The sequence below is a fragment of the Engystomops pustulosus genome, chromosome 7 (assembly GCF_040894005.1).
Source record: "Engystomops pustulosus chromosome 7, aEngPut4.maternal, whole genome shotgun sequence".
Lineage (NCBI taxonomy): Eukaryota > Metazoa > Chordata > Amphibia > Anura > Leptodactylidae > Engystomops > Engystomops pustulosus.
This window is the reverse complement of record NC_092417.1, coordinates 171,387,449-171,402,254: the sequence shown is the minus strand read 5'-3', so window position 1 is coordinate 171,402,254 and position 14,806 is coordinate 171,387,449. Positions and strand designations below refer to the sequence as shown.

Sequence of the window (14,806 nt, the reverse complement as noted above, 5' to 3'; positions counted from 1 at the left end):
CATGTATGTACACAGTGACTGCACCAGCAGCAGAATAGTGAGTGCAGCTCTGGAGTATAATACAGGATGTAACTCAGGATCAGTACAGGATAAGTAATGTCATGTATGTACACAGTGACTGCACCAGCAGCAGAATAGTGAGTGCAGCTCATTGAGTATAATACAGAATGTAACTCAGGATCAGTACAGGATAAGTAATGTCATGTATGTACACAGTGACTGCACCAGCAGCAGAATAGTGAGTGCAGCTCATTGAGTATAATACAGAATGTAACTCAGGATCAGTACAGGATAAGTAATGTCATGTATGTACAGTGACTGCACCAGCAGCAGAATAGTGAGTGCAGCTCTGGGGTATAATACAGGATGTAACTCAGGATCAGTACAGGATAAGTAATGTCATGTATGTACACAGTGACTGCACCAGCAGCAGAATAGTGAGTACAGCTCTCCAGTATATTAGTGTAACATAAGCTGTAGAATAGTGTAAATAAGGTGGATATGCTGTGTAGTATATAATAGTGCAGAGTATAGATCATGCTGCTGAGCAGGAGTCTCTACACCGTTGTATTGTAAGGGAACCTGTCACCAGGGACCTCATTTTCACTAAAGTCTAGTTACAGAAACCCATCACACCTGCAGGGCAAGTCTGTGTTTTCTAAGCATTTGCATTACAATATAATTAGGCGTCATAATTTACCTTGCACCCTGACAGAAACCTCTGTGGAGTTCCAGGGGTTGGGATTTGGTTTGGATGCATTTCATAAAACACCATGTGACTTGTCTGTGCTGCAGACTCCTCAGCTCTCAGCCCCCACCTTTGTGCTCATGTATAGCTCACCAGCAGAGGAGGAGGAGGGTGTGCAGGTACACAAAGGTGGGGGCTGAGAGCTGAGTAGTCTGCAGCACAGACCTTTCACATGTTTTTTAAAAATGCATCCAACCAAAGCCCAACCCCTGGGACTACACAGAGGATACTATCAGGGTGCAAGGTTAGTTATAACACACGATTTTATTATAATGCAAATGCTTAGAAAAAGCCGAAAGACATATGTGCACTGCAGCTGTAATGGGCTTCTAGTGAAAATGAGGTCCCTGGTGACATGTTCCCTTTAAGTTGTATTTCAGGTTTAGGATCTTCTCTGCAGTCAGACATGGGGTAAGTGCACTTAGTGACTGTAAACAATCCTCACATACACATCACCACCAGAGGGATATACATTATATACTCCATGACCAAAAAGGAAAAAAATATATATACACATTAATTCAGAATATTCAAAAGGGGACAACTTTATAAATCCTCATACACGGTACAAATAATTTATTAATCTGTTCTCAGAACAAGATCCATAATTAATATATTTATAAAAGAAAATAGAAACCGAGCTCATCCCCGTGGTCCTGGGTGATGTGGAGATCCATTTTTCCCCCCGGTAGCAAAAAAGTTGAAAAAAAAAAAAAAAACTAAAATATTCCGTTAGTTTTATATCTCTAGATTTTTCTTAAAAGGATCTTTCATTCATAACATCTTTTCTGTAAATATATATTATAGACTCCATTAGGCTCCAGCTTCCCCCTGGTGGTAGCACAGAGAACTGCGCTATAAGAGGGCTGATGTGAAAATGTCAGTTTTTGGGTAAAGCTGGTGTTATCGCTTTTTCATTTTCTTATTGGCTTTTTCTAGCTTTGCTTTTCTCTTGAGCTCCTCCTCTTCTCGTCTCATCTCTTCCAGGTCTTCTTGGATGCCTAACCGCAGGCTGGGAGAAAAGACAAGACATTAAACATGAATGCACTGTATGGAAAGCAACACAGTACGTGAATGGTAACTTCTGTATGTACACTGCACCCCACTATGCTGAAGACAGGTGTAGTGTAGAAGGAATCAATCTCCTCCTCCTTCTGGCAACTATTGAGGGCAGACTTCAAACAGAATCAGTCTCCTTCTCCCTCTGGGGCAAACAATAAACATATATGGTGCCCTTCGTCTTCTGACAGCTATCGAGACAGAACTAGTCTTCTCCCTTCAGTACATAACAATATAATCCCCTTATGTCCCCTACAAGTGGAGGCTTCTCAGTTATACTGACAAGTACTGCTAGGGCTTTGCTCCTTTCCTGACCAGCAGGGCAATGATCCATTTCTATAGGTTGCCCTGCAGTAAACAAATGCTATGCAGAGACCAGTAGGGCGAGTGACTGAGCATGTGTGTCCAGCTAATTAGGTGGACGTGCACAATTGTATACACTGAACAACAGGTGGCGCTGTACTACTTAACAAGGACAAGTAAATATACATTTCATGCATTCCTTTTTTATAAAAAAAAAAAAAAAATTGCATTTATGATTTATAAGATATATTTAATGGGTAGAACACCCCTTTGAACATTGCAGCTGGGGACATGATGCAACTAATGTCAATTTACCCAAATCTTTAGACGAAATCAAAATTGGCCTGAACATAAGGTAAAGAAGGGGCAGCTAGTCTAGAAATTACGATTTATCCACCTAAAGGGAACCTGTCACACTAAAGACAGGTTGCAGCAGCCCTTTACACCTGCATTGCAAATATTTCTGCCTTTTCTAAGCATTTACAATATAATTGTGTGTTATAACTTATCTTGTACCCTGACAGAATCCTCTGTGTAGTCCCAGGGGTTGGGTTTTGGTTTGAATACTTAAAAAAAAAACAAAAAAAAAAAAAACACATGTGACATGTCTGTGCTGTAGACTGCTCAGCTCTCATCCCCCACCTTTGTGCTCCTGTACAGCTCTTCCCTCGCCTACTAATGTCACCAGACTGAGCTCTATGAAGGAGCAGGAGGGAGGAGCTGTACAGGAGCACAAAGGTGGGGGCTGAGAGCTGAGCAGTCTGCAGCACAGACATGTCACATGTTTTTTGAAATGCATCCAAACCAAAGCACAACCCCTGGGACTACACAGATGTGCAATGCAGCTGTAATGGGCTTCTGCAGCCTGTCTTTAGTGCATATAAGATCCCTGGTGACAGGTTGCCTTTAACATGCAATTGTTTCTTTTGGTTTTATGGTTCACTCCTGGATTGATTCATTTGGAAACTCAGTCGCCCAGTTAAAGAGGGGATTCCGCCTTCATTATACTTTGGTAAGTCATCACTGCGACCATCAATTGGTTAACAGCTCAGATCACAGGATCCTGTGTACTCAGCCATTAAAGCTGGAAGACGTCAGTGCAGACTACCCCGCCCCATGTCATAGCAAAGGATCATTATATGCATGTAAAACTAAATCCAGGTCATCCGTCTCCAATAACATTTCCACACTCCCATTGGTCGTACTGTGTCACATGGTAATGAAGGAGCACACGAGGCACCATCCTCTCCTTACCTCCTCGCTTCCTCCTTCTGCATTTCTCGGAAGCTGCTCTCCATATAGCGCAGGGCATAGTCGCTCTCGTCTTTATACCTGGAGAAGGAAGGACACGAAGAGTTAATTTAAAGGGAACATTGCAGGGTTTTCGAGACCTCCTAAAGAGCTTCGGTACCGATTACCCAACATGATCTGTGATTGTTGGGTGTCCGGACACTCAATGCTTCCTTAGGCTTCCTCCAGGCACAGGGACCTATTTTGGGGGGACATTACTGGAGCCAGAAGGCTCAGCCTATATAGTTGTCTATATAGCTGCTGCACTGAACAGAAGCTCAGCTGCGGTTCCCATCATGGCCACAATATGGCGATTGGATCCTTATACCATCATCCCCTGTATAGTTTCCAATACCCGAACAGCCAATCGGTTTTAAGTCCAGTTATTGGACCTTCACTGATCACTGATCCTGAGAGTCGGCATAAGACTTCAAAAGGGGACCTAGAGAGCCCCCTCAAATCAATAACTGCAACAGGTATAGGCCAGATATAGTGTCAGATTTTGGCCATAGGTCCTACGGCCTCCACTTACCTATTCCTGTCATAGCCGAATATTTCGCGGATGTGTTTCGAGATCTCGTCTTGAGATTCTCCTCCGTCATCGATGAAATCTTCCATCTCTGAATCATACTCCTCCTCGTCATCGATTCTTCGCTTGTATGAGCTGGTTATGGGGGGCAGCGGGGGACCTGCGACGAGAGGACTCTTGCTCAGCATGGAGACACAAGAAGGATTGACATAGGACCTATAGATTGATATATACTGCACATACCTGGAGGACGTGCCATTGGTCTGTGTCCTGGTGGAGGTCCGGGCCTCATTCCATTTGCTTGGCCTGGTCTTGCACCATTCACTGGTCCGGGCCGCATTCCATTTGCTTGGGGTGGTCTTGCACCGTTCACTGGTCCCGGCCTCGCACCGTTCACCGCTCCTGGCCTTGCACCGTTCACTTGTCCGGGTCTCGCACCATTTAACGGTCCGTTACCAGATTTAGGAACAAAGTTTTTGGAGGAAATGGTTTCTGACACTACAGTACATTTGGGTATTGACCCATGGCCCATGGTGGGCGGCCCTCCCGGCCTTCCTGGACCAGAATTAGCTGCAAGTTTAGAAGAACTCATTGTAGGTCCTCCGTTTGGTCGCAATGATGACCCTTCTCTTCCAGACGGGGCACTTTTTGGCTTTCCAGTGGATAAAGGATTCATGGGTCGACTAGATCCAGATACGCTAGATGGACGTCCAGAACCTGAGTGTCCAGAGCCGCTTGGACGAGATGAGCCAGAACTACTGTGAGGTTTGCCTGACCCAGACCCGCTAGAGGGCCGGGCAGAGCTTTCAGAGGGGCGGCTGGAGCCGCTAGATGGTTTGGAGGAACTGGAGCTACTCATTGGTCGAGAAGAAGGTGCAACAGATCCACCCGAAGGCCGCCCAGAACTAGAGGAGGGTGCTCCAGAAGGCCGCCCAGAACTAGAGGAGGGTGCTCCAGAAGGCCGCGCAGAACTAGAGGAGGGTGCTCCAGAAGGCCGCCCAGAACTAGAGGAGGGTGCTCCAGAAGGCCTTGCAGAGCTAGATACACTGGATGGTCGCATGGAACTTGCCCCGCTGTGTGCCGATGGCTTTCCAGAAGATCCAGAAGACTTCATAGAACTTGTGCTGCCGGGTCGAGAACTTCCTTGATGTTTTCCATTCATACTGCCGTTCATATCTGGTCTGGAGGATGAAGAATGTTTAGCACCAGGGTCTTTGCTAGATGAAGGTTTTGAAGGAACCTTAGAACTTTTACTGTGCGAGGCGGACGAGTGCTTCTCCGATTTGTGTTTTGTATCTGAATGTTTTTTGACCATGACGTTCTCTCCACTCCGAGCTTTGTCGTGATGGCTGCTCTTCGAGGTGGAGCTGCTGCTCTTCAGCTTCTTATCTTCGGAATGACTTCCCTTGGAGGAGGAATGTTTATCTGAAGAGCTTTTGCTGACCTTGACGATTTGGCCATTGCTTTTTGAATGTTTGTGGCTTTTCCGCTCCAGGAACTCGATTTCTCGGAGCTCTTCGGCGGTTCTTGGTCGCTCGTCATTCTTTTTTAGTGGTTTTACAATTTCTACTGGTTCGAATTGTTTCTTTTCGGCGAGTCGCAACAGCTCAGCGAAGTTCATGGCTGGCGGTGGAGGCGGCCTCTTCCCGCTGGAAAGCTTTGGTTTTTTGGATGGTGGTGGTGGTGGTGGGGGAGGTTCTTCTACCTCCTCCTGCTCAGACTCGCTCTGGGAATATTCGTACATTTCTTCTTCAGTCATGTACTCATCATTCTCATTACCGTTCTGGTCAGTGTTGCTGCTCGTTCGCTTTCTGCTGCTCGTTTTCTCTTCTAGCGGAATCCCATTGTAGCCCTTGAAGTTGTCTTTCGTCCTGGAAGCCATCGCCCTCGCCTTCTTGTCATGTTTCAGTTCCTTCCGTTTTGCCAGTAGATCCTCTTTTTTTCTCTTTTCATCACGTTCTAGAACATACAAAAGCACAAATGAGATAAACTTTCCTTTCGCTTAATTTAAAGTCACAACATGTAAGAAAGGCCATTAGACCACAAATGGTATTAAAGGGATGTGCACCTTCAGCAAATAATTGATGTTGTTTGTGTAACTCTCCAATATACTTTCTGTATCAATTTTTTAACTGTTTTGTAGATCTGCGGTTTAAACAGGTGCACTACTCGTTATATCATTGGTCATGTGACGTCACACAGGTGCACGGCTCATATATCCCTGGTGATGTGATGTCACAGATGCTCAGCTCATATATATCCTCAGTGATGTGATGTCACAGAGATGCAAGGCTCGTTATATCCCTGGTCATGTGATGTCACACAGGTGCACGGCTCATTATTTCCCTGGTCATGTGATGTCACAGGTGCACAGCTTGTTATATCCCTGGTCATGTGATGTCACACAGGTGCAGGGCTCATATATCCCTGGTCATGCGATGTCACACAGGTGCACGGCTCATTATTTCCCTGGATATGTGATGTCACACAGGTGCACGGCTCGTTATGTCCCAGGTCATGTGACATCACACAGGTGTGCGGCTAATTATAACACACAGATCTGACTACTCTGCGATATCACATGACCAGGGAGCGGTGTATATTCAGCGCAAGTAAATAATGAAGGTTTCAATAGCAGAACAGAAAGCAAAGATCTAGAAAACCCTGAGGAATTGATAAGGAAAGCATATAGGAAAATGTTAAAGAGTTTTTCATTACACAACAGTAGCAATAAGTTTCTAATAGTGGACACATTCATCGAAACCCATAGAATTAGTCGGCCCACATCAGTGATAGATAACATCCTCCGATTGTCTGTAAATTGGCCTTTGGGTGCACACTGGACACTTCTCTCTGCTTCAGCCTAGTGTGAGATACTTGGCATCCACAGCACTACATACAGACCCACACACGTTCAGGAAGTTTGGAGAGAAAACCGGGGGTCCGATTCCCCACTGCGGCTGACTGAAGGGCAACGTACACGTCACAGTGACTGATTTCTGATGTAAGGAACCAAGTGATTTTATAAGGGCCATCTACCAGCATTGAGGACAGGACCTGCTGAGAGTAGTAGTCTTGCAGCAGTCCGTTAGCACCTTTGACTGAAGTTCATGCTATATTTCCCTTTATTTGCAGGAGTAGTCACCATGACCTGGTATAGACTCAGCAACGGCTCATGTGAAGCTCCAGATCTCCAGGTGATGTCCCCGCTGATGTTTACTCACTGGAAGTCACATTGATCTTTCCAACAAGCCCTTCGCCGAGTCAGGTAAACAACAAGTCACCTGCGTTATCACACATTAAAGGGGTTGTTCATGGCTGCTAGCTTCTATAAGCAGTGCCATACCCATCTATAGGTCAGGTCTGGTATTGCAGCTCTGTTCACTTTAGCGGAGCTACGTTGCAATACTACATACAACCACTGTACAGGGGTGGCAGTGTTTTTAGAAGAAAGCAGCAATGTATTTTATAGATCCTGCACAAACTCTCTAATATAACTGCAGCGTCAGGACACATTCACATCTGCATTTCTAAGTTTCGGTTCTTTCACAAGTACAGACAAGCGGAAAAGACGGCAGCACCAGGTCTGTCACATGACGGAAACCAACGGCACACGACTGATACAAGATGCTGCCAAAATAATCTATTCGAGATTAGGGTAATCTTTTAAAGTAATCCATCCTGATAAACCAGGGACATAACTTATAGATCCAGGCACCGTGACTGTGATAATCCTCTTATTTGTTATAAATGGCCTCCTCCTTCTAAAATCAACTTTTAACATTATGCTAATGAGCTTTTTTTATCCCCCCCCCTTCCCCGCACTCCCTCAGCATTTCCCCCCTCTCACTGTGTGCTGAAATTACATCAGGCGGTGGAAGAGGGAGCGGGGGAGTACGTAACAGTGTAACAGCCTGTGAAGGCTCATTAGCATAATTTTTAAAGCTGATTTTTAGAAGGAAGGAGGGGATGGATAACAAATATAAGAAGATTACAACAGTCACGGTGCCTGGATCTATGAGTAAGGCCTTATTCACACGCCCTTCTGTGGGGATGTATATTCGGCCGCAAGTTTGTCCCCATATACGGCAATAACAACCCAGCGGTGGTACTGTGCTTTGTGTTTTCAATGGAGGGGTTACCTATTCTCCAGTGCCGGCGGTATGCCCGCCCGGTGGGCATACCGCCGCGTGAATGTACACTGTGTCCCTGGTTTATCAGGATGGATTTTGGTGGTAGATTTCCTTTAAGGGACTCTAGATCATTACCTTTTTGTTTCATTTCCTCTTCCTTGCGCCGCAGGAAGGCCTGGACGGCGGCTGACTGCACCCCTTTCACCTTGGGGTCTTTCTTTGGGGGTCCCACCGCCAAGCTGTACCTCTTCTGTAAAGAATAATAAAAAAAAAAAGTAGTATATTAAACCAAACATGAAATCCGGCAGCTCCGTCCCCTTGCCCCCCAAGACATGACAACTTTGGACCAGTGTTCACACATACAGTGTAAGCTTTGCTCTATAGACTGTCCAGGAATTACGCACAAGGATTAGCCCCAATCTAATTCATTGGAGCTAATCCCATGCAATAATGACTGTGGGTTTTTAACCATTGTGCTGCCAGGGATGTGCATCCATGTGGTCCACCCCAGGCCACCCATCCGCTAGGGGGGTATTGGCCATATACAATGGGATGTGGTGGGAAGAGCGATGATCTGGTTGCTACAGTGGTGACTTCTGCTCCTTGGGGAGACACATCTGCTGCTGCGGTGATGAAACCGTGTCATCAGCGCTGGCACAATGCACACAGTCACACTGTAATCCTGCCAGCGCGGGGCACAGCTTAACACACGCAGTGCCAGTGATGTACCCCTGACATCACCCTTAGCGCTGTACAATCCACATACACCTGGGTGCTGCCGGGTGACTACAGGACTCCTGATCTACTACTTGGTATTGGTGGGGGGGTTCACCTCCAATTATACGAGAAGCTTGTGGTGGGTTAGAAGTCAGGGTACAGTCATCTCACAAGAGATCTCGAGGAAATTCCTGATCAGCGAGCGGTGAAATCCCTACAGAGCAGCGGTGACATCACATCCACAGATGACTCTTCTCTGCTCAGTACATGGAGGTTACATCGGGAGATGGGGGGGGATTCACTGTAATATTGCAATATTTGGGGGTCACATATTGACCAATATAGAACAGACCTAACACATTGATGAGAATGGATGTTCTGAAGGCGACTGGGTTTTCAAAACTAGAAGCCAAACGCAAAACCACAGGTTTTTTTTCCTTTGAATCATTAAAATTCATAGCTATTGGCAAATTGACACTTCTTAAAGGGGTCTCCTGGACACAGGTTACCCTGTATCTTCTTGGAGAAGGGTTTCATAACGATTGGAGGTCACTAAAACATCACCAGATGAAACGTCCTGTACTTATTACTAAACATCTACGGCTCCGGATACACATGAGCTCGGAGAAGTCGTCACCGGCAGCGCTCAGGTACATTTGTCGTAGGTGGATTCTCTCTAATACAAGGGTCTCTGGGTAACACATAAAATGATAATGATGTAGAGGTCCTTATGGTTGGATGAACAATCAACGGTGACGCCGGCAAAACAATAAAAACACAAGCCATAGACAGAAGCAGCGCTCACTGAACTGTCACACTTAAAGGGGAAGTACATGTACACCTGGGATTAAGCTTTGACTCCAGAATTGTAGAGTTTCAAAAGGAGGGGGGGGGGGGGGCGGGGGGGTTTCCAAACAAACCTCCATTGATGCATTAAGTATGGAAAACTTATTTAAAATCTACCGTTATACTCTGAATGGAGATGGGTCATTGTCATGAGAAACTTGGCGTAAGCAATCATGAGGGAACGTGACTAGAACTAATCAGATTATCTGGACATTACAAAAAGGACTTGTCAGGGCAGTTTGGGACCCTTGACCACAAGTCCTTATGGATGGGGGTGGGGGGCGGGGTTAGTATTTGAGATCACCCTCCGTATAAACCCTTTACACTAACCTAGAGATCAGACCCGTCTTTGGTGCTCCCCATGGCAGCGCAGTACTTCAATGAAGCCGAAGCAGTCCACCCCACCATAACCAAAGCGCATGCACACAGCGAAGGTCGTGTGATTGCATAAAATGGAGCCCTGGAACAAGTATACTGTACACGGTTTTTATAATTTAATAGCGCACACACAGGGAGTTGCTAAAGGGCCATAAAGACAGTAAACCACCGGTCCATAAGGACCTGCGAGTGGTTTAGTGTCTCAAATCAGCCCAACCGTATCCCTTCAAGTACATTCCTCCTGCCAGCCTCATCCCTACACTATATTTGGCTAGTCCTTGTAAGAGCAGCCACTAGGGTGTGTACCGGCTTCTTTGGGCAATGGGAGCTACAGATGCTTCACACCCCAGTTGGCTTCTTTGGAGCTATGCACATGAGGAGATATAGTGCATGCGCAGAGCTCCAAAGAATCCGGCGGCACGACGAGGACACACAGCAGAGGCTACTGGGGCGTGGAAAGAGCCCCTCAACAAGACTCTCAAGGTAATTTTCATAACAAACATACAGGGGGCCATTTATCATACGCCGGCCCATCATGAGGCTCCAACATCTCGATGTACCCAGCACCCAGCTACTATGCGTATATAGTGACCGCGCAGTTTGAATGGTCGCTAATTATAGCAAGTGCGCAGATGGGGGGGCTAACAAGCCTCTGCCGGCCCACTATGCCACCAGCCGCCTTGCCATAGAGATGGTAGGATGGGGGAAATAATCGCTATTGGTGGCAGCAAACACTAAGGCCAGCAAGTTCTGACATTCCCAGAGTATTGGATGGAGCAGCAGGACAACCATGAGTGAAAGCAGGAGCCCCGTTCTCCAGATTGCTGGGGGTCCTGCTCTTCTGATCAGTAGGGGGTCTCACCCAGTAATCAGATTCTTACCCCTTACCCTGTGGAAAGGTCTGCAGCAGAACAGATACAGACATTACTCTTCAAAATCTACACCTAACTAACAGCTTGTAGATTGCAAGCTCTTCCGCGCAGGGGCCCTCATTCCTCTTGAGTCACCCGACTATGTAACAACTCTCACGTCTTATTAGATATTGGTGACCTCTCCATAGAGCCAGTCAGTAGTCTCTGGGGGCCCCCAAAAAGATCAGACACAAGTAGCTCAGCTGCAGTTCCCAGGACTGGCCACCACACATGAACCGGAGCTAGATGTCAGTCTCTGATCCATAATCAGTGGAGCGTGGAGAACATTGTCTGACATTAAATAGTATAAACACAACATTCTGCAGCAGCCGGACATCCCCTTTAAGTCAGACATGTGTGATGTGACTCTTCGAGGCCTGTGCCTGGATGTGGGAGAGCAGCTGGAAATAGCCCAGAACTCGGCTGCTGCTCACAACAGGTTGTAGTCAGACGGGTGATTTGGAGAGTCAGCTGCTGACGAGGCAGTGTCTCCCTCCCCCCCTCCGCACCGAGCAGCCGGGTGCAGTCACCATCACCCGGGCCACTAATGATGGGTGCTGTTATTAGGTGACACTCGCACCTGCAAGTTACTGGAGGACCCAGGTCATATAAACCACTTCCCAGCATGCACTGCTGTAACAGCAACTAAGAATCCCCAAAAACTGTTACATAGTTGTCACATTCCATCAGCTCCATCCACCGCAGTTACATTGTTCTGCCTACCTGGGGGCGCTAGAGAGGTCTGGGGCATCAGCCAAGGTAACAAACTACAACTCCCAGCATGCCCTGATACCAGGATGTAGTCTTTATAACCCAGATACATAGAACCCAAACCGATCACTTATGTGGGTAAAAACTGCAAATCTGTTGCCCCGCCATATGTGTTGGGGCCCCGTTGTATAGAAGGTGATACAAATCAATGCCAGCAGCTGGAATCCACAAAAAAAGAAAACCAAAACACTACTTTTACGGCAAACATTTAAAACCGCAGTGAAAACGCACGGTGTGACCGCCGCCGTACTTCGCTGGCTGACCACAAGCCCCCCTCCCCACAGCGCTGACACTCAGCTGTTGCAGCCCCTCACCCCGCTACTTACCGCGGCTCCATCACTGCTCTGCTTGGAAGCCGCCACCTTCAGGACGTTCATGAAATCCATGGCGGCCCCGGTGAGGGTGAAGCGGCGGAGGAGGAGGGGGATATCCCGGCGGGTGACGAGAGACTCCGCTCCGGGGAGTGACGCACAACACTGCCAGAAACTACTACAGCGCCTCCCCTTCGAGTGACATCATACACCACAGCCTACGTCACTTCCGCCCACAAGGTGAGGCCGCGCCGGCGCCATTCTTTTGCCAGTAGTCGTGGTCACGTGCTCGGAGTGGGCGGAAGTGACGTCGGCTCCGGATAAAGCCTCGTGGAAAACAAAAACACTACGACGTCCTCAAATCTGCATTTCTCATACAGAGAGCGACGAATAACTCTCGCAACAGTAGGGGAATGATGGGGAGTTGTGAAAATTTGCAATCGTGAAAAATGAAGACGGTTGCCCATAGCAATCACTAAGATTAGATCGGATCTGATTTGTGTTTTTTTTGTCTTCTTGTACAAGAACTACTTTATATGTACGCGTTAGTCCTAGGAACGACAAATATGGCTGCCCCAACAGCTCTTGCATGGATTTTATCCACTTAAATAGGACTTATATTATACCAGCTTGTCCTACTGTCAGGATAGTATTTATTCATAATATAATTCCTTTATGCACAGAGCTTGTCACATCAGTCCCTATCCTCAATGGGGCTCACAATCTAATCAACCTACCAGTATGTTTGGAGTGTGGGAGGAAACCAGAGGACCCGGAGGAAACCCACGCAAACACGTAGAGAACATACAAACACTTTGCAGATGTAATGTGTGCAGCTATTGGATTTTAGGGTCGCTTAGACAGCCCCTAGAATGGCCAATATGCTTACTTAAAGGGGTCCTTACAATATGAAAGGTCCTAATAACATACATAAGAAACAAGGAGAGGACGAGGGGTCAGTGGCCCAGGCTCTTGGAGGGCATGTATTAATTCCTGCGGGTTCTTTGCAGCTTAATAAAAACTGTCCGCAAAATATAATCAGGAAAGTTAAGGGGTGGCTAAAAGGTCATAGTAATGTCCTTGGGATAAATCGTTATTGTCAGTCTAATTAATCATCTGTTCCCAGCAGAAGCAGCACCATAGTAGGTGACATAATGGGGCAGATTTACTTACCCGTCCCGTCGCGATCCCCGCCGTGCGTTGTCCGATGAGGAGTCGGGTCTGCCGCAATTCACTAACATTGTGCGTCCAATTTCCTGCAGGTGTCGCTTCTGCCCCGAGGGCCGCCGGAGTTCACCTTCTTCTTCCCGGTGCATGTAAGTGCATGTCTCGCGACACAATTTGCTATGTTAAATCCTGTGCGTTGTCCGAATCCGTTGGATCGTCCGACGGCCCGCCCCCCAATTTGTGTCGCGTGCGCCAAAAACCCCTGTTAAATGCGGCGCAACTCGGAAATCGTTGGGAAACCCAATGAAAATGCGTTCCGCGGACCCTTAGTAAATGAGCCCCTATGTCACGTGGGTTGCTAGCAGCTCTTTCCTATTCAAGTGATTGGGGCTGAGCACTACCAGGCAGAGAACACAGTGTCCGGCGCTGTTCCTTGTAAGGCCGTGTTCACATGTGGCAGTTGCGTTGCATTTCAAAACATAACGCACAGACTCCTCCTACGATCACCTGTTCAAGTACTTCAATGGGTGTTCACAGGAGGAGTCTGTGCGTTGCGTTTCAAAAGTTCAGCTGCAAAAGCGATGTCTGATTAGCAGGTTTTTTGGGTTGTCTGCATTCGGGCCTCCATCGATCTGATATTGATGACACTTGGGATTTTTTATAAGTATTTTAGCCATGAAAACACCTCTTTATAAACAGATGTCCTGACGCTTAGTTCTCCAGGTGGTTTCGGCCGGGCAGCGGCCACAGCTGGAACGTGTATTGGGGGATCGGAGGGGTCCTGACTGAGCCCCAGGGGCAGATTTGGCGTCTGTATTATGTTTAGAGAGGCAGTTGAAGGACAATGGAAGGAGCTTTTCCCAATCACAGATGTGTTTAGACCTAAATTCTAGTGATTGGGATCGGGCAACAGAGGCTTTTCTTCATTTACATCTTCTTCATCTAAAGGCGTCTGTGATCAGGAGAAACTCACTTATTGATGGAGCGGCAGGTCAAACCACTCTTGTGATCAATGGTGGTCCCAGCAATCGGACACCTATCGATCAGATTGTTATTCCCTATTCTTTTCACGGGATAACAGGCAAACTTGGTACAACCCCTTTAGATGTATGACCAAGTCTACTCTCCTTGTGAAAACACACGCCTATGCTAGCCAAGGATGCACGTGTAGGATGAAGTAAGGAGGAATAGTTATTGGGTGGAGTCAGTTTATGGTCCATCACTACAGGTGAGTGTTCACACAGGCAGTGTCCTTATTAGAGCGTAACGCTGCCCTCTGCTGGCACCATTCTCTTAATGCAGTTCTGCCTCTGTAATGTCACTAATTTTACTCTTTAGGATTTTTTAAAAAGTTATTTCTGAATTTATGCACCAGGAGGATGGAGAAAGAGGGGGCAGGACCTGGAATATATATCAACACTTGGGAGACCCTCACTCCTGTTAGTACATGTTATGGTCTATGTTGGATGTGGATTGCTCGCTATGGTAGCTTTGATACCAAAAAAAGCTGACTGTGTGACTGAGCCATGACTAATAGAGACAAGCCCGGCGTCTGTCCTGCCGCACACACCCAGGTATTATATGTGCATTGCTGGATTTACACCCGGAGCTTGTTATAAGAGAACAGCCGGCATGGTATATAA

The 14,806-nt window shown here is 46.9% G+C and overlaps 1 protein-coding gene across 1 annotated transcript; it reads right to left on the bottom strand.

Moving 5' to 3' along the window:
- Positions 1-1,268: 1,268 nt before the first annotated feature.
- On the bottom strand, positions 1,269-12,241 carry SPTY2D1 (SPT2 chromatin protein domain containing 1). Its single transcript, XM_072118955.1, has 6 exons — positions 12,012-12,241; positions 8,198-8,312; positions 4,173-5,888; positions 3,933-4,089; positions 3,365-3,442; positions 1,269-1,760 (listed from the first exon to the last, which is right to left on the bottom strand). The coding sequence occupies exons 1-6, from the start codon at positions 12,069-12,071 to the stop codon at positions 1,652-1,654; spliced, it is 2,235 nt and encodes a 744-aa protein (XP_071975056.1). The 5' UTR covers positions 12,072-12,241; the 3' UTR covers positions 1,269-1,651.
- Between the last annotated feature and the right edge of the window lie 2,565 nt (positions 12,242-14,806).